This window comes from Harmonia axyridis, chromosome 2 (genome assembly GCF_914767665.1).
Source record: "Harmonia axyridis chromosome 2, icHarAxyr1.1, whole genome shotgun sequence".
Taxonomy (NCBI): Eukaryota; Metazoa; Arthropoda; class Insecta; order Coleoptera; family Coccinellidae; genus Harmonia; species Harmonia axyridis.
In genome coordinates this window covers 61,720,665-61,747,964 of record NC_059502.1, presented here as the reverse complement: position 1 = coordinate 61,747,964, position 27,300 = coordinate 61,720,665, and the positions used below count along the sequence as shown (strand labels likewise).

Here is a 27,300-nt window from a genome sequence, read left to right as displayed (position 1 = left end):
ATCTGTGGAAATTAGAAAGTACTTCTACTTATTTTACCAAAAAAAAAGACAGTACTTGTTGACATAAATGAGCAAAAATCACTTTTTGTTGTCAGTTTTCAAAACCATTCAATGATTTGAATTTTTTGTTCAATGGAATACATTAATTTTAGAATGGTGATCCTTATACATACTTCAAAAGGCTCTCAAGAAAGGCTAAGTGAAAATAATGCTGACAGAGGTGAAGATTTGTAGAGGTAGGGAATGTATAGCTACTCCCCTCTCGTTTCTAATAGGACTCTCGGTGTTTATGGAAGGGAAGAAGAAAAACATTGTCACTCTTCATTTGGCTTTCGGTACTCTTTATAAATTTCATTCTAACACATCGATATACAAGCTGAGATACCGACTTGCCAGCACTGTATAGTGCTGGCAAGTCGGTAGAGAACAAGTCGGCAATAGAGTAGGAAATATTATAATCTATTGCAGGTTCGCTAAGATTAAAATTATCGATTGGTCCAGTCGCTGCTGAATTAAGTTCAGAAGGAATTTTTTACAGAAGCAGTATGTATAGTATTGGGCTTAGGAGGCTCTTCTTTGGCTGGGATGAAGCATTCAAAATGTTTGAAACTGCGGTTCGATTCAAATATTGCCTTGTTGGCAGAGATCATAAATCAATAGCATTTTCTGGGATGAGAATTTTCCATTTCATGGCTGCTTTTACCACTTTCCAGCCAACAAGAAATTTTGATAGGTTGCAAATCCGTAGCACTCACTTCCTATGTTAAAACTGTACAATATTATCATTAAGAAATCCCTTTTCAACCTTCAATTTGATATTAATTTGAAGCGAAGGGTATTAACAAACGATCTAAAGGAGAAAATATGAATTCTGTATCCGAAAAACAACAAATAGTTAAGAGTAGTTTAGTGTTTATAATCAAGGACATAGAAACCTTTGAAGACGTCTAGCACAGTTGAAGGTTGAATGTCAGGTGAAAAACCGGCTAGATCAGGACTAGAAGCTAGAAGTCTGGAATTTTCTCAGTGAATCGCTATTCAATTATATAAAAATCACATTCAGTTACATTTAACACTGAATACGGAATATGCACTAGCCGAAAGCAGTAGGAATGGACAGCTCCCAAAACATATAAATGTATAAATAAAAATTATTGTCATAGAACGCATATTTACATTGTCATTTGTTGAGTGAGTTATTATGTACGTTGATTATGGTAGGTATAAGGTATAATCTAACCTTTCTCTAATGAAAACTGTGTGTGGTAGTCGCGGAAATCGAATGGACACAAATTTTTGCATCGATAGAAAGCGAAGTGAATGTGCCTCACATCTCACAAAGAAGACCTGAACGATTTTATCCTGACATTGGCATTTTAAGAAAATAGTAGGCGCCCGCTTCAGTTCTTTCAGCCTCCTAATCGTTTTCACTCGACCTGTTACACGACGTCACCTCCACAGTATAGGGAATTTCATTCGGAGGTTAAATAAATCTGACTTAATTATGGCCTAGCTAGATCGCAGATAGACCACTTTGTATTTTGCGCTCAATCTGGAAATCGTATAATAACGATTAGCATGTGCATGCTCTCTGTTCGAGTGAAGGGCCAATTTACTGGAACGTTTCATTTAACGAAGAAATTGATAAAATGCACTTTGGCAGAATCCGTGTCGTGTCCTCGTTCCGACGAAAAATGAAGCATAACGAATCGAATGAGGCTGATGGATTTTTTTAATCGATGTTATATACACACCGTGGCATATTTATGCAAATTGCTGGACGAAACTCCTCTTGCACTCTTCAACAGCCGATCACAATGAAACGAATTGTTTCCGAATTTTTGATTGATTATGATACATCATTGATAAAAATTGAATCTTATAAATAAAGTCAGGCACACATTATTATTAATAATTACTATGTATTGAATTCAACTATTTTGATGCAGCATAATGGCTGCATTTGCGATACTGAAAGCATCTCGAGAACTGAAAGAATCAAAATCTTCAAGGACCCCCGATCTCTTTTTACGAAATGATGTAAGATATCAGACAGCAGATCCTAAATATGTTGATTCGATTTCGAGATACAGGACGTTTCTAAAAAGAGACTGTTTCAACAATTTCGCTATATTATCTTGGTTTTTGTTCGAGCAACATTGTTCATTTATTTTTGTTCGTTGTTCAAAATCCTGGCTGCATCATTGCTACAGAGGCATAAATCTTTTTAACACTGCATATAACTTTATTTTTTACCCAATATTTAGAAGAAAGGTTGATCCCTTCAGGTAAGATGATCCCTTTGGATTACGAGCTCATGAGCAATGCAATCTAGTTGAATTCATTACGTAGCCTTTAACACCCCCCTGCATAGATCAATTTGGTACTTATGTGGGAACGAACAGTCGACATTCACAGTATATATTATAAATTGTGACCGCCAGATCTGAAGTAAGATTAACTTCAAGATTATGCTTCTTTTATTGTGAATGGTGGATAACAATGATTTTCATGTTTGCGGCTTCCTTATATATTTAGTTTCGACTATTTCTACATTTGAAGACAATGACATCCATTCAGGTTATAATAGCGAATATTGAACGGAAAAGTGGAACTTGGGGCATGATCCCTTAACTTGTATATAAGATGATCCCTAGGGATCATCTTACATCTCATTTTTTTGCATACAGTTTAAACTACTCAGGTTTCTGATGAGAGTCAAAAAGTAGATCTATATATTTCTACAATTCTCCTTTTAAAAATTACCTACAGGATGAATTCAGCAAAAATACTGAAAAAGAAAATAAAAAATTACGAAAAAATCAAAAAAACAGGAAGGCCACTCATAAAAACAAGACAAGAGGAATAGCAGTAGTCAAAGGGACATTCGTGGACACTGACTTGTTCGATGAAAATGACACAGAATGTTTATTCTGCATAGAAAAATTTTCCAGTGATCAATGCCAGCCTGTACTGGCATTGAAGCTAATCCTCAAGTGTATGTCGAAACACCGTTACATCCAAAAAAACTGAGTGTTTGATCCGTACTTCTTCAAAAACGATGATGGCCAGAACGTTACAGTAAATGGTGATCGGTATAGAGCCATGATTACTAAAATCGATTTATTGAAAGACACGTTTGGTGACCGCCTAATTTCACGTTTTGGACCTGTGAATTGGCCTCCAAGATCTTGTGATTTAACACCGCTAGACTAGTTTCTGTGGAGCTATGTAAAGTCATTGGTCTATGCGGATAAGCCACAAACCCTTGACCATTTTGAAGAAAACATTCGCCGTGTTATTGCCGATATACGGCCACTAATGTTGGAAAAAGTAATCGAAAATTGGACGTCCAGATTGGACTACATCCGAGCCAGCCGTGGCGGTCATATGCCAGAAAACATATTTAAAATGTAATGCCACAAGATTATCTTGCGGATGAATAAAATTCATGTCAATAGAATAATCCATCGTTGTTTTATTGCAATTTAAAGTTCTATAGCTCTAAAAAAAACACCCTTTTAAAATGGTTCTTGAACCATCTTCTATTTCTGAATTATATAAAAATCCAAATGCAGACAGGGAAAAATTTCAATATGGTTGAAAAATATATATTATACCGAATGATAAGATACCAATTGTTTATTATTGGTAGTATAAATACAAAATAGAGTAGATGGAGATCATTCTTTTTAATTATTTGATTGAATTTCTCCACGGTAGACCAACACAAAGTGTAAAAATTAGCTTTTTATCATCATACCGAGTTCTCAGATACAAGCAAGCTTCTCTATCTGATCATTGCTGACAAGGAAACAAATGATTTTGAAGTCACTTCATTCCCTGCTCATTCAAGGGAGAAATGAATGGATGTATTAGCCTTTCGAATGTTTTTTTCCGCCGTTTATGGACTTCCATACTGATGTTATATTCATATCGGTACTTTCTAGTTATTACTTTCGTTGACAGGTCGTTTTGTACGAGTCAAAATGTACTTATGTATGAGTAATCGCCTGGTATTCATGAAATAATTTATTCTACTCGATATTAGAGGAAACAATAGTATGAATGAACGGTAAGATGAACAAGATGAAGTGAGAAGAATATGTTGACGATTGAGGGAAAATTTCGTCCTCAACCATAATGATATTCGTGAATATAAGGTAAAAATGGGAGAAAATGTTTTTGCACAACTCTTGAACGAGTGTGAAAACCTATATGTATATGTACTTGAATTTCCCTGATAGTTTCTCCATACAAATATAATAACTGACAAGGAAACTGCAACATCCAGAAGGAGCTGTTTAAATTTGAATTTTTCTTGGGTAAAACATAGAAAGTATAGCAAAGAGTAAATAATTGAATTCGGAGAAAAAACTCGTGAAGGTTTTTTCTTCTTCTTCTTTAAGTGCCGTCTCCTCAACGGAGGTTGGCGACCATCAACTGGAATTCCTCTCTGTCTCGTGCCAAATGGATGATCGTACTGGCCTCTCTAAGTTAGGTTTTTTCATGTGAACAATTTTTGTTACTTAAATATTGTAGTGGTTTTTTACAAGTTTTTTTTTAATTCTATAACAAACCAGGTGCTCGAGGAGATTCAAATTCGATGTTCAGTTGTTGTGAAAATGCCTAGAGTACGTGTACCTACGCGGAATTTATCTCCAACTAAGTGAATTTGAGAGAGGTCGAATTATTGGTCTATGGGAGGCAGGGTTGTAATTTCAAGAAATCGTTAACCGTACGAACAGAAATCCAACAACTGTTATGAGATGCAGTCAAGCGTGGTTTGGTAATGCCCAAAATCGATGAAAAGTAGGCACCGGACGTCGAAGGGCACAAATGAAGTTCAAGATCGATGTCTAAGACTTATGGCCATAAGAGACCGATTTGCGACAACTTGATATTTGGCTGATGAGTGGTTAGGAGAACAAAGCTATCCTGTAACTGCCCAAACGGTTGAGGTCTTTTGGACTGCAGCATTATCGGCCCCATCTTGTGTTACCTCTGACGGTTGAGCATCGACGGCAACGATTACAGTGGTGCAGAGAACGTCAACATTGTTATGTGGCGAGGGTTCAGGTCGTCTTTTCTGATGAATATCTCGATTCTCCTTGGGTGCACATGAAGGACGAAGAAGTGTTAGACGACGTCGAGGATAAATATGTGAACTTCAGTTTGATGTTGGGCGTCATGTACACCGGACATGACAATGCTTAGACGAGTTGGAGTGTACAGATAATCGCGGTGGACAAACACATCACATTATTAACAAATTCATTAAAATAAATTCGTTTTTCACTCCAAATTTCAATCATTTACTCCCGGTTATACTATTTATGTTTTTGCAAAAAAAAAATTTAATTTAAACAGCTCCTTCTGGGAGTTGCAGTTTCTTTAAGATGTAGTGCCTATTGTTATCGAAACCTTCAATAAATACATGTCAAGATTCAGTGGATCAGACTGAGGTTACTATAGCTTCAGTAGAATCTTGTCTTCAAGTTTTTGGATCATGTCGGTCTATATTATTCTGGTGTGGGTTTTTCTATTCAGTTTGTCCAGATGAAGGATGTGCGTGGAGCGAGCACAAACCTAAAATTTCCAGGATTTTCATATCTCGCTTTCTATTTTTCCGATGAAAATTGGTACGGATATTCAGATCCAAAAAAATATTAGCTTTTTCTTATATTGTTACTAAAACGAAAATAACTAAGCGTTCAGCCCACCCTGTGTCACATAATTTACGATATTTGTTTTTCAGTAGGATCAATTATACTTGATTTGAAATTGAGCGATTATTGAAGATATATCTAGCGAATATGGAATATTTAAAATTTGCAGGGATAGATCCAATGAGATTCCTTTTCACGAAATGGATATATGCACATTATGTAGACACATTCCAAATGAATTTAAATTAATGATTCAACGAATCGTATTCCTCCGCCTAGAATACATCAGTACTTATGGGAAATCATCCTCTAGCAGTCAAAGGTCAACCACACCTTTAACCAACTGACCATATAATGCCCGTAATAGGTTTATTTAGCGCTGGTACACACGTAAGGTATAATAGAAGGACGGAAATTCAAAAATATTAGCCTGACCGTTCACCTTGCAACTACTAACACAGATTTTGTTTGAAGAACGGTGAAATTCGAAACAAATAATCTCATTTCACACATGAACGATAATACGAATTCAATTATGAGCTCGAAATCATTGCAGATTGTTTACGGTGACCGATCCTATAGAAAACCGGAGTTTATGGTATATCGAATGAACTCTATTATTATTAAGACCGTGTTTCTCAGCAGGTCTTCTTTTTGATTTAGAAGTTGATGAAGATATTGACAGCCAGCACCAGAATCGATAAATTCTTTATGTGTTCCCTTTAGGCATCGTCTTCTAAAGACGAAGTGGGTGTTGATGTCAATGATGCTTTCACTCAATCATCTATACTAAGTGTTAACGATTTTGTGAAAAATGAAAAATTAAATATAACGTTTACTGAAAAGAAATCCATTATTTTTTGCGCTGTTTTGTTCGATAACTTGTTGACATTTTGAAGGTAATATCATTATGCCTCTTTCATAGAAGCCCTCGTTCCTATCGGAAAAATATTGAGACGATAGTCGATTCCAACAAGCCTTTGTTGAGGCGCAGTTTTTACCAGCAGAATTGTTCGTATATATATTCTTTTGAGAAAGAGCAATACAAACCAAGCTCCCGGAGCTTGTGGCGAGTCACTATCGCTGTGTGTGGCCTGTCGTTGTCCTGTTGGAACACAAATCCTCTCCTTTTGTCCAAATCTGGCCGTTCTGAGTGATTTCTTTCTTCAGACGGTCTAATTGTTGACAGTAAAGTTCTGAGTTGACAGTTTAGCCGTAGTGGAACAGCTGATAGTAGATAATTCCGTGCCAATACCACCAAACACAGCTAAAACTTCCTACTAGCTTGACCAACGTTTCTGCCGGCTCACCGCGTTTCGACCACTACCGTTTTCGCTTGACGTTGTCGTGAGTGATTCACTTTTCATCACCAATCACCAATTGCTTCAAAAATTGGTCAATTTTGTTGAGATTCAGTAGCGATTTGCAGAAGTGAATTTAAATTTGGTCCATGAATTTTTTTGTTCATTCATATGGTACCCATATGTCGAGCTTCTTCTCGAGACCCTCAGTTTCATGCAAATGGTTTCAAACGGTTTTTTCTGCAATTTTTAGCTGTTTTATTTTAAAGATAAAGGGTGTTTTTTTAGAGCTATAGAACTTTAAATTGCAATAAAACAACGATGGATTATTCGATTGACATGAATTTTATTATCTGCAAGATAATCTTGAGGCATTACATTTCAAATATGACTTCTGGCATATGACCGCCATGGCTGGCTCGGATGTAGTCCAATCTGGACGTCCAATTTTCGATGACTTTTTCCAACATTTGTGGCAGTATATCAGCAATAACACGGTGAATGTTGTCTTCCAAATGGTCAAGGGTTTGTGGCTTATCCGCATAGACCAATGACTTTACATAGCCCCACAGAAAGTAGTCTAGCGGTGTTAAATCACAAGATCTTGGAGGCCAATTCACAGGTCCAAAACGTGAAACTAGGTGGTCACCAAACGTGTCTTTCAATGAATCGATTGTGGCACGAGCTGTGCGACATGTTGCGCCGTCTTGTTGGAACCACAGCTCCTGGACATCATGGTTGTTCAATTCAGGAATGAAAAAATTAGTAATCATGGCTCTATACCGATCACCATTGACTGTAACGTTCTGGCCATCATCGTTTTTGAAGAAGTACGGACCAATGATTCCACCAGCCCATAAAGCGCACCAAACAGTCAGTTTTTCTGGATGTAACAGTGTTTCGACATACACTTGAGGGTTAGGTTCATTCCGAATGCGGCAGTTTTGTTTGTTGACGTAGCCATTCTACCAGAAGTGTGCTTCATCGCTAAACAAAATGAAATGGACTTAGTGAGCGATACGTATTCCGCACAGAATCATTATTTTCGAAATGAAATTGCACTATTTGCAAACGTTGTTCATGCGGGTGTCCATTCATAATGAATTGCCAAACCAAACTGAGAATAAATCACTTGACAACTGTTGAATCGGTCGCCATCTCGAACAGTAATGCCAACTTAAAGTTATATACTTCGAAAAAAAACACCCGTTAATAGAATGTGTAAAATTGGCAATGTTTTTCCATTCATCCGTATGGGTATGTATATGAACAACCCTTCGGCAATTCTCTTGCGTCAGCCTTTTCGCTGAGGAATCTTCACAAACCTGCACATTCATATTCAATGAAGCGAATAAGCGTTTTATTAGCGTCACTTTCCTGAGATAACACATAATAAATATATTTTACTTGCTTCGTTGATTTCAAAACTGTTCCTTCAATTGTTCGCGATATCCCGGAAAATAAGCGGCTTTCGCTGATTTACGAAAGCCCGAATAGAAATTATAATTCATCAATTGCCGATATCTGATAACTCATTGCTCGACAATATAATAGCACAATGCAACCACGCTAATTTATTGAGTGTGTATGGAATTTTTTTCACGATGCTTTTTTTCTGTCTTGTTCTTTCACTTTTAGATTGTGCATTCACAATTCATTATTCACATATTTTATCAGCCGATTTAGAGTTTTAATTTCAGGAACAATATTTAAGATTTCAGAATATCTGAACAATAGGCTATATGACAGTTTAAGAAATGTGCTATTTATTGACATCATATATTAGACTTTTGAGAATGATTTACATTGATTGGCGAAAAGTTATTACATATGAAGAAAGAGCTTTTCCAATTAAAAAGACATTGTAATATTTAGAGATGGATACATTTTTACAAAAACGCCCCGTCGTAGTTTTCCCTTTACTATTATTTTTCATTGAAAATCAGCATTCTAGAATGATTCTTGATGGTTTTCAATGATGGCAATCAAGTATTTTTCATGATTTGTTGAACAGGATAGGTTTTGAACAGGGGTGCTGGGTGGGCAAGAATTTTTGAAAAAACGTTATGAAAATGGTGATTTCTAAGCACGTTAACCCTTAAAATTGTCAAACATATAAAGGTTGATAACGTCATTCTCAAAAACAATTCAATAATTTCATTAATTGATTTATACATAACCTAACCTAACCTTATATAACTATATACCTGTAATTCTGCAAATTGATGACGTCAATCTCAAAAACAATTGAAAAGTTTCAATATTATCGATGGCGGACAAACGAGCTATCTTTATTCGATATTCAGTCCTCTATATTTGAAACGTAGAAATAATTTTGTGTTGATAGCGTCGTTAGAACCATAGAGACTCATGTAGAATATTAAAAAATAAAGAAATCGCTGACTTAAGTCAGGAGCCTTTGGGCATTCGTCATTTGTACACCACTTGCGCTTTTGGAAACGAATTCATTTATTTATTAAGGACTTATTATACAGAATAGATAAACTCACGAGAGGAGAATTTTAGCCACTGGGTACGCTTACACTTAACCTTGGGCTTGAAAAATACCAATACAAGGCAGCGGTACAACAATGGGAGTGGGACAATAGAAGAGCCCTTTACAGGAGAGTCCAGGTCTTGATCAGGCAAAGAAATTTGTGGTGCTGTCACCGATCTATACCAGAAAGCTCCTGAAGCTACCACGAGCTGAGCTTTGGGTAATGGTGGGACTGATGACAGAACACTGTCGGTGCGCACCTGATGTACCGTATGGGAAAGTCAGCAGATGAGATTTGCAGACTCTGTGGAAAGGAGGTAGGAATAGCCAAAGACAGATTGTGCAAATGTCTGTTGACTGGTTGACTGGACTAAGAACCACTCATATGGGATAGTTAGTTCTGGATACTCACGAAGTAATAGCCAAGGCTACTGAGGATGTCATCTGCTTAGTAAATATCGACGACATCCTTGGATTTGTATGAATAGGTAGAGTTAAGAACAAAAGATCAATTTGGTCGCAGTTCCCGGTAGGCTAACAAACGTCCCCGATTCAGTGAAATGATAATAATAGACTCAACGTCCCGGAAGTTCATAAACAATCCAGTGTATATATTTTTGTGGTTTCCAAATGCTTTTCTCATTTTTTCTCCCTGCACGTATTGGCGTGAAGAAAAAATGAGAAAATCAATTGAAATAAAGCAAAAGTCAAACTATTCGTTCAGTTTCTATTTCACACTCAAGATTACCTTATTTCAATATTTACTTGGTGGCATTCCATTAGTGTAAAAAAAATTATCTTTCGTGAATATAAAAAAATAAAATTTTAAATTTAATAACATTGTTATTGACCGAAAATATAAAATTTAAATTTCTAATTATGCAAAAATAATAGGCACCACTCGAACGATAAAGTACGGCTTCAGTTAACATGAGTTGAGTAGGTAAGCTTGGTCTGACTAGTCGAAGCAACTTTTTACTAAGAACGAAAAACTGAATTGATCAGGTATCCGCCTTCCTATAGCAACAGTAAGTTAGAAAAATCTGAGTAAACAAACGCCACCCATGATTTATCGTTCAATTTATATTTATTAGCCACTTCATTATCACTTTTTCACCTCAAATTGATCAATTGTCTCCAGAACCATTATCTACGAGCGAAAAAAAATAATGAGAATCGTACTGAACACTGAGTATTCACAAACCTATATGCTGACCTCTCTTCAGAATGAGGATATAATTATAAAAGGAATTGGTTTTAGCTTTTTTTGTATGCAGTCTCCATAAGAATATTGCACAAGGTTTAGCGAGGTTTCGGTCGCTGTACCCCTCTTATTATCGTTGAAGGAACAATGACTGGTGTCATCTACGTAGAAAACATCATTGAACAAATCATTGTTACTCTGACCAACGAATTTGGGGATAATTTCATTTATCAGGATGACAACGCCCCACGAAGGTTCCAAAACATTCTTTAAGAGAACAATTTCCAGAGAATGAACTGGCCAGCAAACCTAACAGACATTAATCCAATTGAGCACGTATGGAAATACTCAGAGAGAAGGAGAGAGATCAATATCCAATTGCCAAAACCCACCTTCAACTTTTCAGGAATTGAGTTTAGCCCTTCAAGAAGAATGCCTGAAAATTTCATTAATGACTTGATTCGTGGGATGCCTGGGCATATTGGGCAGTTGATTGAAAGAAGAGGACTGTTGAATTTGGATTCATTTCAAAATATCTATAATTAATCAAAAATGAATAATCGGTTAATTCAGTTTTTTTTCTCATTTTTCCTATTTTGTCTCATTCTTTATAACGCAGGAAGTAAGAAACAAAGATTTTTCCATCAAATATATCACAGTTGAAATAGAGAAAAATATTCATCTCATTTCCAGAACATAGATTGTTTATTTCTAGAGAAACCTAGGGGGGCCAAGACCTCTGACGAGGTATAGTTGCAGACATAAACCTGTATAAAATATCCATTTAAACATCGAGTTCATAATGAAATTACTTAAACGCTGAAGCGATTGAAAATATATCTATCACACAAGAAGCACAAAGTGAAATCGAATACGATTCACAGATTATCAAAATTGTCTATGGTTCACTATATGACCCACCTCCCTGTAGATCTCTGCGACTTTTCTCATCACAATGCCCCGTACAGCTTCTTTGTTCGGCTCCGAATAGAGATGCTGTCCGTACGGCAGTGCTATTTTGAAATCAATTACAAAAATTAGGCATGCTCGTGCGTCACGCCCTCCATTCGTGATGTCATTGTTAGCTCGTTAGAAGCGAAGTCTTTTACTTTCGCAAAGAAACCACTTACAATCAATTATGTCCCATGAGCTGTAACGTCATCGATAGAAAGAGAAATGTCGTGGAGAGAATATTTTCGTTGCACGGGTAGGGAGTAAACTCTAAAAGTTTATTGTGGTCGATCAATGGGGCTATTAGTTTGGGTTTCGGGGGGATTCTTGAACGCTTTATCGAGCATGTCAATCAGACTGTTACGATATACCGGATGTTGTTCTTCTAATGGACTGAATCGGAAATGCTACATATTTGATTCATTCGGCCATTCTGCTAGGTTTTTGTACCGAATTAACAGCTTTGGCCTTGGTTTTTTTTCTGCACCTGAATATCTTATTCTGTTTGGTTCAATAGTACTCATGTTCATAAAATTGATACACAGCTTAACGTCTCTATGAAAATTATCAGTGAAACTATTAGATCTACATCTTTACATTGATCACCAGTGCTATCACATATACTGCTGCCTCATATTCGTGGACAGGTCTCAGTCAAGAAATCTTGGGAATTATTTCATTTCTTCTCGAGCTTATTCCAATTGTATCTTACCTCCCAGATACTAGAACTGCTAGATTGAAGTCGCGCAAACCTTTATAGATTAATACTTTCCTTCAATCTAATGAAAGTGACAAGCAAATTTGGCGTTCGGAATGGAGTTCTTGTAATGTCTTCAACAAAAGTATGATCGTTAACCCCTCAATGAAAGTTCTAGGTATTAATCTTCCTAGTAAAATTTGGTGTATTTTAAATTGACTCAGGACTGGTCATGGTCGTTGCCCTAGTATGATCTTCAAAAGGCATTTTATTGAAAGATCACTATGCGAGTGTTATGTAGAAGAAACCATTGACCACTTGGTGAATACTAGTCCAATTTATAAATTTCTAGTGGTTTGCAAGAAATCAATTCAGTTTCCGATTCTTTTTTAGAATGGGCCACTAACTTCAAATCAATAATAATGATAACATTTATTAATCCTTTTTGATTATTTTCTTTTTTGTTTTCAGATTTAATTATAAAGTCGTCAGAAGAGAAAATATGGAGAAGATTTTGTTTGGATGAAGAAGAAGCCCATCAATATAAATATGTCAGCTTTTTCTGTGAAAAAATACACAAACCAGTCACTGCACCTATACGGGGACATAATTTTTCCTAGGGTTTTTTATCTGTGCTCTTGTATCATACGTTGAAATGTATGATGCACATAATGGAAACTAGATATAGTATGAAGTCATGCATGATCATATTAACTTAAGATGTTTTCAATTAGATACAAATTACAGATATAGTCAGAGAATGAGAATACAGATCACATCTATTTGTTATAGAATTGAAAGCGGAACAGGCAAATCTCAGTGATGACTGTAAAAGCAAATTAGTTCTAGGTGTAATAAGGTTTTTAGTTATAGCATTCGGGTGAGGTATGAGAATATCTAGTTTACTCAGTAACTTGACGTAGTCAATCCTACCATCCAGAAGACCATGCTGTTTTTATTGCAGCTTCTGTAATTGCAGCAGCAAGAACTATAGCAGTACGGCATCAGCAGTTGTTGCTGCTGCAGCAACCCGAATAATCTTGAACAAGAAAAATTAAAAAATGTGACATATTCGGTAAAATGGACCTAAGATTCCCTCATAAGGATTTACATGGCATCTACTGCACTAGATACTGTGAATCAGTGCTGATCGTTACGGATACTCTCCAATCATACAATTTTTTCGGGTCTACCGAAGCCTTGTGATTAATTTCAGAAATGTAAGATTAGCGTACACAAAATTGATCGGATTGATATCAAATGGATTTTGAGTCAGAAAAAGTGGAATGATTTTCACTTTTTCGTGTTTTTCACAATTTTTTTCTGAACCATCCGTTTCTCCTCAAAATATGTAATGTTCTTTCTTGAAGATGATTAAATCGACTACAAAATATGACAAGAAATAGTTCTAGAAGAATAGTTCGCAAAATAAAGCCCTATAATGATTGGTTTTCCAAAAAAGTGATCTGTTTGATCCATGGGGGTCGGTAGATATTTCGCGCCCAGAGCTGAAGATGGTCTTACACCAAAATTTTTCTATAACAATGACTCTTGAAGGCCTTATCGAAGTGGATATTTCATTGGTTTGTTACTGTGACAATCAATCTGCACCGTCTGAACTGTGAGAAATGATTTCGCATGGGTTTGCACCGATCAGCATGATACTACATCATTTTTGCACATATCATACAGTGTTTGTTTTAAATGCTATCAAATGATAAAATAAAGACGATATTTCATAGTAGGCGATTGAACAACATTTTATGGAACAGGTAAATGACATCCAATGATACTTCCAACCATCAACGTACGACGTGACATTTTGATAACCTATCATGCTATTTAGAAACCCTGTACTCGTTTAGATCCAGACACCAATATCGAATCAATCTTACCGAACTTCAATTATCCTTAATTAGGGCTCTTGGAAGAAGGCCGTAAGAGGAGCTCGGCTAGTGTGTGGTCCCGTATCGAAATGAACTTTCCACACAATTACCGAAACCACAACTCACTTCTGTGGGGCTTAATGAATAAATAATTACAAGTTGTCGGCTTTTAACCTCCTCGACAATACCTGAATTCCGAGAAGAATGATGATAATGATTCCGCTTTCGGTCTGTTAAGTCGATATAGTTATCACAATTCCTTCACAAGTGTTGATTGGACAGCGTTTTGCTCTGGTCGTTTTTACGGAAATGGCATCTGCGTTATGATATAATGGGCTTTTTTTTCCCTTGAGAAGTTCGAGATTGCTTCATTCACTTGGAGTTTTGTTCGAAGTTTTTATTCGAGTAATTGTCAATCTAGTTGTCGTCGTCCAATAATGATGTCATTTGACTTAATCTTATCTAAACACGGTTTCAACATTCTTTCCAATGGTTTCAGGCTTGGTACCACAAAACTTTTTTATATTATGAATCTTCGGGTGATGAAAATGTATATACGGTACTCACTCCAAATGAAATAACAAATGTAGTAGTAAATTTTGCCTTGAAAGCTTTATTGCTTTTTCATCCACATCGAGTAACTGCTTATGACTGCACTTTTACCTGCTGTATCTTATGAAAGTACTCAAAATAGACTTCCCCGTGTCTTAATGAGAAACAAGTGATTCAACCTATCAAAAGGAAAGCCTCTTTACAGTAGAAGAGACATTTAAGATAACCATTCATGATCCAATTGCGTACACGTAGTGTCTTCTGTAGATTAAAAACCACTAATTGACTTATTTAAAGCATTCCATTGACCAAAGTCTCTGCTCCTGATTTACTTCAATCTGTTGAATCTTTAGCAACACTCTTTTCAAGAGTGTTGCTAAAGACACGTGAGGATAAAGGGCAAACAATTAAGTTTTTAATGTATGAAGATATTGAAAAAAAGGTATAAAAACTAATACGTAATTAGCAAATATGTGAAGATATATTATATTTCGATATTTTCCAAACAAGTAGACTGAAGGCAAGACAAGAAAAAAGCTTTTCACGAAAATTCTGTTGAATTAGTGTATAAATGGGGGAGTGTATTGGAATTGTGTGATGTAACCTGAAATATTTGTAATATCATCATTTATAGTTATCGTTAATGAAATTCTGAACTAATATTTGCCATCACGAAATTAAAATTCATTATTAGGAACTGACATTAATCAATTCAACATTTTCAGAAGAACGATTTTAATTTGTGTAGCTCTCTAGTTGATATTATCTATTTTTTTCACCCCCTTGTTCAACACCAAATGACATTTCTAGCGCTACACAAATAAAAAAAAACAACATATAATGGCACCTACGTGTTCGAATAACTGAAACTTGTTGAGAGTGTTATCTCAGGTGGTATTACGTAACTGATTTATTCCTTTATAAATGGTCACTGAAGCGAGAATTTATAAGGTGAGTGACATTCAAAACTACATACCAGGAAGGTAGATCCCTGATAGCAGGAGTTTCTCGGGAAGATCTGCTATACGTTTGGGTCGTGCTACCTCATGTCGTTTGCTGGGACATCCTAGAAAAATAGAAGAACATTAATGCATGCAGAAAGCAAATTCCAGTTTTCGGATAAAAAATTCCATCAAAATTAATTCTTTAAATACATTGAAAATAAATTAATTGGTTCTGTCTTTTAGAAACATATTTTTTTTACTTTTATATCACACATTACTTTAATAGTATATTGTGCAACAAGTGGGGAAAGTCCAACTTTTCTCGCGAGTGTGGAAACATACGAGCAAGAAAAGGACTTTCTTCACATGTTGCACACTATACATTTCCTACAATTGCACAAATTTCAATGATTCAAGTAATGAACTTGCTTCAAATCAAAATGGCCATCGTTGACAGTATGTTCTATTAGGTGTAGTAATAAGAAATACATTTTTTCCGATAGATGGCTTCAGAAAGATGAGATTATGTATCACAAAACCATTTGTGACAGTATTGTGATAATTTGACTCGCGTCAAATATGGACACTAGCAAACACGGACACTAGCAAATACGGAAAAACGTTAAAGACGAAAATACAAGCCAATAGTGGTTATGATCCTGATACTGTAATAGCCAATCATGCACAATTTTGATTTCGTCGATTCCGTTCTGATTATTTCGATGTCAAAAATGCACCACGCACTGAAATACTAATTGTTGAAAAATTGATGTATGGGTACCACGAGTTTAACCATTTCGTCGACCCACTTACGACAGCGTCAAGCGAAAACGGTCGTGGTCGAACAACGTTGAGCAGACAGAAAGAAACAGTGGCCAAGCTAGTATTGGTGACTAGAAAGGTTTTGCTGTGTGGGAATTATTAACTATGAGCTGCTTCCTAACGTCACAACTGTTAACTCGAAACTCTTCTATCAACAATTGTATCGTGTGAAGAAAGCAATCTCCCAGAAGCGACCAGCTAGGACGCTCCAACAGGAGATGAATTATGTTCCATCAGATTCAGAACAACGCCAGGCCTTAGACATCGATAACAGCTCGTCAGAAGGTCCGGAAACTTAGTTGGGAGGTCCATATGCATCCAATAACAGAAGCTTGTGAAAATCGACTATCTCAATTTTTTGCCAATAGAGGCAATACCTCCAAAATGTTAACAAGTTATCGAATTAAACGTCCCATTCCTACTGAAAATCTTGATTTTGATGCAAGAATAATGAATTTCTTAAAACTACTCCTGATTTTTTTTCGCGATTATCTTGATTACATTTAATTGCAGTATATTTCGCAAATATATTTTTCGAATGTTCATTTTCAAAGAATTATGTCAAAACTGAATATGTACTTTCAACCAAAAAAAGCCTACATAAAGTAATCTTATTAAAATTTGCTAATTGCATTATTTCCATTACCTATAGTACTTTTTTCTTTTTCTGTAGACCCTTTGAACATAAGATTCTGATTAGAATGGGTTCAATTACAGATTCTGAATCTTTCGTAGTAATTGAAATCTCGCAGCTGCCTTGGAATCGAATAAAATGGTTATCTAATTCTACAACGCGTTTAATCAAATCACTCAATTCTATTGTTTCAACAGCTGCGTTAAATTTACCCATGTTAAATCGAGGGCATAGTGTCGATGACATATCAGGGTTTCAATGTAATGGACCAATTCATTCAAAGCTTTTTATTTCGGCGTACACATGCAGAAACTGAACAGGACGGTACTCGTAGCAAGGTAGGCAGTTTTTAAAATCATTCGCAAATGTCTACTTCATATTTCTGGTTTCTAAGAAGAATATCAACCAAATCTTTACAGATTTTAATAATGAAGATCTTATATATTTCATCATGAAAGTATAGGTAGAATGATAACACTATTCTATACTCACGTGCAGTTTAAGCGTCATCTATAATATATTTTGTTCAATGTTTCATCTTCGATTGAGTATCCAACGAAGAATGTCAATGAAATTTGTGTGAACAATAGCTTAATAAATCAAATAACTCGAAAAATGAGTATATTTATGGATAAAACACATGTATCGTGAACCACGAAAACTCACAATCTGAGACTATGGCTGTTTACGAATTTCTTTAGAAATACTGTACTCTCCTGATATGGATTTTATCAGCTGGAGCTTTTGTTGCCATGAAAAACGTATTCTAGTTGACAATGTAGTATCTTAACAATATCTTAGAAAGTTATATTGGCTAATTAGCTAGACTTTCATTCGAAAATTATCTCCAATTCACATTCCGCATTTCTCTTCTGTCTTTTCCGTGAAAAAACATAGTTGTTGTGTATTTATGTATTGATATTATGATTTGGATAATATTAGAAGTGAAGTCCATTTGTTCTCTGAAAGCTTGAATGGACTTTTGTAACTTAGTTGAAATTATTATTTCGAATTGAAACTCAAATTCCAAATTTCGCCGATTTTGTGGGAATATTGGGTGATTTCTATAGAATATTTTTCTTGAATTTCGTATGGTTCTGCTTATGCGATAAACAAAAATTACACTCGAGGGTTTTTATTAAAAAAATCTGGATCTGCATGATGTTTTCGCAAAATTTGCCGGCAAAATTGAATTTCGTTTAGTTGAATAATTATGCGAGTAATATTTACGCACGAAAAAAATTGCCATTGTTCACTAAGTAATGCAATATCTAAGATTTCTTAACAGAATTGACAAACTTGATTTTGTCAGAAACGTACCCATTTGGATTAAAACAGCCATATCTTTTTTCTTTGAATAACAAATAACTTGTGTGATTCCTCTTTGAAATCACTATAAAAGAGACAATTTATGTAATGTGCAGTAGTAGCTCGGTACATTTTTTCCCACTACGATGGGCTAAACTTCATGAAAAAAATAATCCACTACCAAAATTTCCAATAAAAATATTTCTCATAGCCCCCCTTTAAAATGTTCGGAGAATGTTTTTAATGTAAACGTTAAAATCATTCTTCAGCAATATTTAACTGAAAAAATTAACCAAAAAGATGTAAAATTGTACCAAGCGTAAAAACAAAACTATTGAAAGGGGCAAAAATTCATTATTTTCAACAAAAAAAATATCTCGAAAACGGTAAGACTTCTATGATGGGAATTTTGTCATAGCAGGTGGGTTATCCTTTGATCTACATTCTCCCTCGGTTTGACGTGGTCTTTACGGGACATCCTGTATATCTACTGGACTAGTACTGCTCAGTAGAACCGAAAACACTCCGGATGAGTTTCATTATTTACGATGAAATCCATTATTTTTATTCGATTTTCGAAGTGAAAACCAGCCCATTCATTCCATTCAAAATGGAAATTAAGGTACATATGGCGCCCGAACCTCACAACTTGATGAACTATTCCACTATTCATTCAAATTCGAAGCGATCGCCTATAAAACCTGTTTATATTCATTGATTCCAGTTTTAAATAATGAATCCTTTCATCATTCCTCATATTGAATGAATCCTAACATCTGAACCAGCTGGATACGAAGCCATTTCCGTAATGAAGTGGATAGTCGAGATTCTATAGATTATCTGCCTGTATCAATCTCCATTCAACTATTTCCGAGGCCATTGATGAACTCTATTACGGTCATTGATCAATTGCAGTCTTGTGAGCTGCGAGTATTATTTTAGGATTGATGGATCAAAACATGATTTAAGAAGTATTTTACATCAATATTTGTCTTAGTGAATCTTTTGAATTCAAACATATTTTCAATTCTGATTTTTTCATTGTGAAGCTAATAAAGCATCGCCTCATCATTTTAAATTTAATTGTCAATCAATATAGAATTGATCGATGAGTTCTGTTATGAACAAGAATGTACCTTATTTCATTTCTCATAAACTTTAAATAAGATACCTGATGAAGTGGAAAGGCTCAGTCTCAAAAGGTTTAAGCAAATTATTGCTAAATTTTTGCGGCAGCATGCGTTCTGGAGTGTCCAAGAGCATCAATAAATTATCTTATCTCATCTTATGTAAAATGAAATTAATAGAATTCTCTGATGTGGATTCAACTCTTCAGGGAGCAGTTATAGAAAAATCGAAATTCATTTGTTATCAACCGAAAAATATTAAAGACTTGAATGAGGAGATTCTGATATCAAAAACAAAATGGTATTCAAATATTCTTTTCTTCTTCCTTCAAATTATTGCATAGTTCTAGAAAATAAGTAGAATAGATGAAAGTACATCGACAAGATACTATCGAATGGAAAGAATTATTGTAAACTTACAGAAGAACCCTGAATATGTATAAAATGGAAATAAGTACTAATAGAATAGGGAAATACTCCCAACTACTTATTGAGTTATAGGAAACTGATGCAGAAACTGCACAACATTAAAGTGTAGTATTTGGACTATATAATAGGGCAGTTAAGATATTACTCGCAGTAAAATGCACAAGGCTGAACAAAAGGAGGAAAAGAGAATAATCTTAGAGTTGAACCTCAGAGTTGGGTTTGACATGGATTCCACTGATTTTTAATAATTGGTAAAAAAAAGTATCAATACATTTCTGATAGTTACTCATAGGTGTTTGAGAGGGGAACTACTCGTATTACTCATTAGATACCTTCTCATAGTTATGGTGTTATTTGGATCGTAAAGTTGAATAAACTGATGTTGAGTCTGCAACTCGGAACAGACTAAGACTAAACGATATTATAACGGGTGTTTTTTTTCGAGGTATATAACTTTCAGTTGTCATTTCTGTTCAAGATGGCGACCGATTTAACAGCTGTTAAGTGATTAATTCTCAGTTTGGTTTGGCAATTCCTCATGAATAGACTCACGCCAGAACAACGCTTGCAAATAGTGCAATTATATTTTGAAAATAATGGTTCTGTGCGGAATACGTATTGCGCACTACGTCCATTTTAGCGATGAAGCGCACTTCTGGTTGAATGGCTACGTCAACAAACAAAACTGCCGCATTTGGAGTGAAGCTAATCCTCCAGTGTATGTCAAAACACCGTTACAACCAGAAAAACTGACTGTTTGGTGCGCTTTATGGACTGGTGGAATCATTGGTACGTACTTCTTCAAAAACCATGATGGCCAGAACGTTACAGTCAATGGTGATCGGTATAGAGCCATGATTACTAACTTTTTCATTCCTGAATTGAACAACCATGATGTCCAGGAGCTGTGGTTCCAACAAGGTTTCCAACATGTCACACAGCTCGTGCCACAATCGATTTATTGATAGACACGTTTAGTGACCGCCTAATTTCACGTTTTGGACCTGTGAATTGGCCTCCAAGATATTGTGATTTAACACCGCTAGACTACTTTCTGTGGGGCTATGTAAAGTCATTGGTCTATGCGGATAAGCCACAAACCCTTGACCATTTGGAAGACAACATTCGCCGTGTTATTGCCGATAATAATAATAATAATAATAATAATAATAATAATAATAATAATAATAATCGTTCGACGACAACCAGGGGGACCACAAGGACCGGACACGACCGAGCTCTACCCTTCTGATATTTTAAATATCTGGGATTGAGTGAATGTTCCTCTTAGCGAGGAGTGAGAAGCCGACGGCGAGGATAAATCCTACGCGTATAGGCAAAAGTCGGATATAATAATCGTTTATTGATCTCATAAGACATACAATTATGTGTGAGATAAGTCACAGAAAAAGAAAAAAGTTAACATAAATAATTATCAAATGTATCGTTTAAAAATTCACCAACAGTATAATAACAATTTCTTAACAATAAAGCTTTTACACTGGCCTTAAATTCTCTAAGATTCAGAGACGTAATATGGGAAGGTAAATGATTGAACAATTTTATGCCTTGATATGTGGGCGACATTTCAAATTTTGTTGTTCTATGCTTTGGCACAAACAGCACTCCCCCACTTCTTGTATGGTAATTATGAAAGCTTGATAATTTTGTGATACTATTCTCTTTTTCCTTAATATATAATAAGGTTTTAAGAATGAAAATACAAGACATACGGCCACAAATGTTGGAAAAAGTCATCGAAAATTAGACGTCCAGATTGGACTACATCCGAGCCAGCCGTGGCGGTCATATGCCAGAAATCATATTTGAAATGTAATGCCACAAGATTATCTTGTGGATAAATAAAATTCATAAGTCGTCGAAATTTCAATAAAACTTGCTTTATCGATATGAAATGAAATTTGCCGTTGTTCGCTTTATATTAGAATTCACTTCTTTTATACTCGACGCAACTTATCCATAGAATGTGCGCTCTTCTCCACCCAATAAGGTCGTTGTTTTTTTCGGCAAAATATGCTCGATTTCGTTACCACAAAAGAATTAAAGAGTGGTTTTGTTCAGAAGGAAGAACAAAGAAAAGCCTTGATCTTCTTCCTTAGAAGCAATGCCAAACAAGGAAGTACTGCAACTCCCACATTTATATATTTATCGATAAGAATAATCAAGAAACGGACACAACTTGCTTCATTTCTAATGCGAGGAAACATATGGAAGCTGGTCTGTAATGAGCTTTCGCAAAACCTTATCTGCCGAAACGTAAAGACATCTCCATTTCTGGACAGACATTTCGCCATTTCCATATTGTTGCAGAGAGATAAGTCGCAGTTACCATTCTGCTATTTCTACCAGATGGATAAGATAGCAGAAAATCGCGGTAGAACTGAGGCCAATTAAAGCGGCCAGAAAACAAGTCGGATGACGTCATAATTGCCCGGTCGGAAAGCCTTGTTGAGGCGTATCAACGTTTCGGAAAAATCGACGGAAACATCTCGCGGCATTTCGAGGAAATTATCGCGATGTTATCTGGCTGGCACGACGGAAATAACAAGGCGGTCTGCGAGCGTCAAATAAAACTTTGCCGCCCGGAAAAAATCGTACAGCCGCGCAAATTGTAGGTACTTTCTAGCGGATAATTTATCATTCTTCTGAATCGAACAAGAAGACGTATTCAGATTAATCTCGGAGATCTCGCATAATATGCAATGCGTATGTAATAGTTGTTGCAAAGAAGGTCGGTTCTGTTCGTTTCCTGGCTCTGATAATACGGAATTTATATGCGTTTTCGAGTTTCGCTGTAGCGAAATGGCGGGTTGGATAACGATAAGTTGAATGTGGAGGCGAAAAAAACGATGATTTCGGTCTATTATTTCAATGATAAACCTGGAAAGTTATTTCTCTAATTCTGTGGTTATTCCGTTCATTCTTCCACATCTTGTAGAACAAAATCGTGCGAGAATATATCAGAAACGCACAGTTTTCATGGTTATATTTTATTATTCTATGTTGGCACTCCGAACTTTCCGCTACGGCTTTATCTGTCAATTCATCAAATTGCCTTAAAGAAATCAGTTCTGCCAACCAACATTTTTCAATGCAAAAATCACTAAATTATATTTATGGAAATATTTCATTAATTTCAATGAAAATGCAATGAATTAGAGAAAATAATGTATAATACTCGTACAGAAGGCTCATTCTACCACTCGTTCATTCCAAAACTCGCCACTTCGTGGCTCGTTTTTGAATTTTGAACTCGTGGAAGAATATCAATGCCTTCTGCACTTGTATTATAAATAACTATTCCAGAAATTGATAAAAAAAACAAACTTCCTTTAAATGATGTCCTTTTTTAGAAACGGAGTTACGTTGGTTACACCATTTGTAGCTAAAGTGTGAATGGACCTTTCATAACCGAAATGTACACAGTACCTAACGCTTCGACTTAACATTGTGCCATTTACTTCACAATATGATATATGACTTATTTCTTGGAATATAATTCCAAAAAATGACAAAATATTAATAACCAACCGAAAAAAATCAAAATATTCGAAACTAAACAAATTGAGGAAAAGAGTGGGAAAACAAATAAAGCATTTCTAACGGGTGTTTTTTTCGAGGTATATTTTTAAGTTGGCACTACTGTTCAAGATGGCGACCAATTCAAGAACTGTGAAGTGCTTTATTCTTAGTTTGGTTTGGCAACGCTTGCAAATAGTGCATTTTTATTTCGAAAATAATGGTTCTGTGCGGAATACGTATCGCGCACTACGTCCATTTTATCGTCGACAAAATCTTCCATCAGAGTAGTTAATTCGATTAACCATGGAACGTTTTCGCATCACGTTTACTCTTATTGATAACTCGCATCCCCAGAGACGCCGTACGGTGCGTACAGAAGAAGCTATTGCTGCTGTAGAGCGTAGCATTGAGGAAGACCCGAATGAGTCTATCCGCCATCGAGCACAGGAATTGGATCTGTGTCCATCCACTTTATGGAAGATTTTGCAGAAGGATCTTGGTTTGCGTGCTTACAAACTCGTGCAAGAATTGAAGCCAAACGATCATCAAGTAAGGCATAGATTCGTCGAATGGGCCCAAAATGAGATTGCCGATGTTCCCGATTTTCATAAGCAAATTTTGTTTAGCTATGAAGCGCACTTCTGGTGAATGGCTACGTCAACAAACAAAACTGCCGCATTTGGAGTGAAGCTAATCATCAAGTGTATGTCGAAACACCGTTACATTCAGAAAAACTGACTGTTTGGTGAGTTTTATGGAATCATTGGTCCGTACTTCTTCAAAAACTATGATGGCCAGAACGTTACATTCAAGGGTGATCGCTATAGAGCCATGATTACTAACTCTTTCATTCCTGAACTGAACAACCATGATGTCCAGGAGCTGTGGTTCCAACAAGACGGCGCAACATGTCACACAGCTCGTGCCACAATCGATTTATTGAAAGACACGTTTGGTGACCGTCTAATTTCACGTTTTGGACCTGAGAATTGGCCTCCAAGATCTTGTGATTTAACACCGCTAGACTGCTTTCTGTGGGGCTATGCAAAGTCATTGGTCTATGCGGATAAGCCACAAACCCTTGACCATTTGGAAGACAACATTCGCCGTGTTATTGCCGATATACGGCCACAAATGTTGAAAAAAGTCATCGAAAATTGGACGTCCAGATTGGACTACATCTGAGCCAGCCGTGGCGGTCATATGCCAGAAATCATATTTAAAATGTAATGCCACAAGATTACCTTGCGGATAAATAAAATTCATGTCAATCGAATAATCCATCGTTGTTTTATTGCAATTTAAAGTTCTATAGCTCTAAAAAAAACACCCTTCATATGTGTTACCCAAGGATGCAATTGGCACATGCATGGACGAATGCCCAAAAGCTCCTGACTTCACGTTAATGCTTTCCTTTTTTTTGTTTTTTGACGAAGCGCTCCAATAGATCAGTCGATAAGTAAACTCGAAATTATATTTCAATTTCATATGCTTCTCAAGAAATAAACCTTAGAGATTGAATATTTTTTGTTGAAACTTAATGCTGAAGATTACACTTCGAAAAAGATTAACAACCACCTTAAAAATTCATATTCCCTTGCGAATAGCCACCCATCAGTATACAAACGATACGCAGATTGAAATTTGTCCTGAGAAAACAACGGATTCAAAAGTCAACATCCATTCTTTCAATTTGTTAGAATGCGCCACAATAGCGAAGTCTGTTATGGTCAAAGCCAACTGAGCGAAGACAAGTTCCCACTCTCTATGAAAGCTTAAAACTTTGGAACAAAGAAAACACAGCATGCGGATTTCCGCAAAACGATAATTTCTCCTGAATTTATAACTGCAGAACAGACGAGTTGAACATGGTGGTTTCATAAAGATCTGTCTGCCTCCAAATATGGGTGGTCGTTGTAGGGTTACACTTATTCTTACCGCCAACTTAGTAAACAACCTGCTGATTTGCATGCTTCGTTTACATGAAAACGTAGTTATTTATGTAAATTCCTGGAAGGTCAAGACTGTGCAGATTCAGATTCGATCAAATGTCATCATTAGTACTATTTCACCTACATGTGTACAAGATGTACTAAAGCTGAATACAGATGAAAATCCTAGAAGGTTTTTATGTATCTGAACGAAGATAAATGAGATTTTTTGCTTTATCACCACTTGATCAAATGAGTTAATGTATTTTTTTTGCTTAGATATTTTCATTTTTACATATTCACTTTCTGAAGTACTTTTTATAAAATGTTTTTTTCTTCAGTTTTTACAATAAAACCTCGAATTTCGGAAAAAAGCAGCTGAAGCAAAGTTGTATGCCTATGTTACCATCAGATTTCTTGTCCTTATAACCTGATGAAATGTTGCAAGAGGTTTGGAATGGTTCCATATATACACGCAATATTTGAACCCTAGCGGATATCTAACAAGAAAATTATGATTATTTCTTTTCCAATAACCTTCTCAGATTTTCTATGATTTCGAAGATGCAATTAGCTTGAAATTTTGCACAGGGCTTGAAAATGTTATGTCCCATCAACGCCCAAAATTTCAACTGTTTTATGATCACTGTAACATTCTGAGCAATTTTATTCGATAATCTTGTCGTGTCGAGCATAAAATTACCCCAGGCTTGAAATAGTCATTCTACATCCAAATGCCTATTTTTATCTTGGTATATTCTGCAGTTTTAAAAATGACAAAAAAAATTTCAATGAAATTCCTTGTCAGATTTTTGCCCATTCAAAATCAAAAAAGGCTGAGAAAATCTCAAGTTTCTAGATCTAGATCGACACTTATCGTGTTTACTGCCGGGTAGATTCTATCATTCTGTTGAACCTTATCGTTTCAGACCATTCCCGGTTGAAAATTCGAAAAATACAGACCTTGTGGCGAAATGATATCATCATTGATCATCATTTTCGAATGGGAACAGCTTGTCGAACATTTTCCATGATTTTTGGCTTTACTCTTCCTTTTATTAATGAACAGTTCACTTTTTTTCTGACATATAAAAAACAATCAATTCAAAAAACCCTTTATGATTTGAGAATGAGATGTTAACGTCCGAAGCGATTATAGTAGTCCCGATAATATAGAGTGTACATAATTGAGTTGAAGCGAATTGTATACTCGCAAAGTATGTATTCATAAGTCATTAACATTACCAAGAGTATCAAGAAACATTAAGATGTTTATACATAATATATGAGAACACTTCTGGATTTTCGAACTTGTTTGGTTGTTGGGACTGTCTTGAAGCAGGCTACAAACTTTGCATTTCTATTTCCACCAATTTTTCGGATATGCTAAAACCTGAGTCGTTTCTATCATTTCTTTGGATATACTTAGAGAATACATGATATAATGATTTTGCAACACCCTTGATATTTTCACATGGAATTTCGTGGAAAATGTTTTGATGTACCTACTGTATCCAATTCTCAAGATTGATTATTCGATTCATGCATTCATGGATCTCTCGATCAATCATTGGACGTCACTTCGGCAAGTAACATTGGAACTGTTGAACATATATAGGTACTTATAAAAGGTGTTTTTTTAGAGCTATAGAACTTTAAATTGCAATAAAACAACGATGGATCATTCGATTGACATGAATTTTATTAATCCGCAAGATAATCTTGTGGCATTACATTTTAAATATGATTTCTGGCATATGACCGCCACGGCTGGCTCGGATGTAGTCCAATCTGGACGTCCAATT

At 35.8% G+C, this 27,300-nt stretch overlaps 1 protein-coding gene across 6 annotated transcripts in view; it reads right to left on the bottom strand.

The window, feature by feature from the left end:
• The window catches only part of LOC123673564, a 378,426-nt gene that overhangs the window by 41,147 nt on the left and 309,979 nt on the right, over positions 1–27,300 (bottom strand). For all 6 annotated transcript variants that reach the window (XM_045608135.1, XM_045608136.1, XM_045608137.1 and 3 more), the window contains one exon: positions 15,734–15,823. In XM_045608135.1, the coding sequence (XP_045464091.1) occupies positions 15,734–15,823 (90 nt within the window). The remainder of the gene's footprint in view (positions 1–15,733; positions 15,824–27,300) is intronic.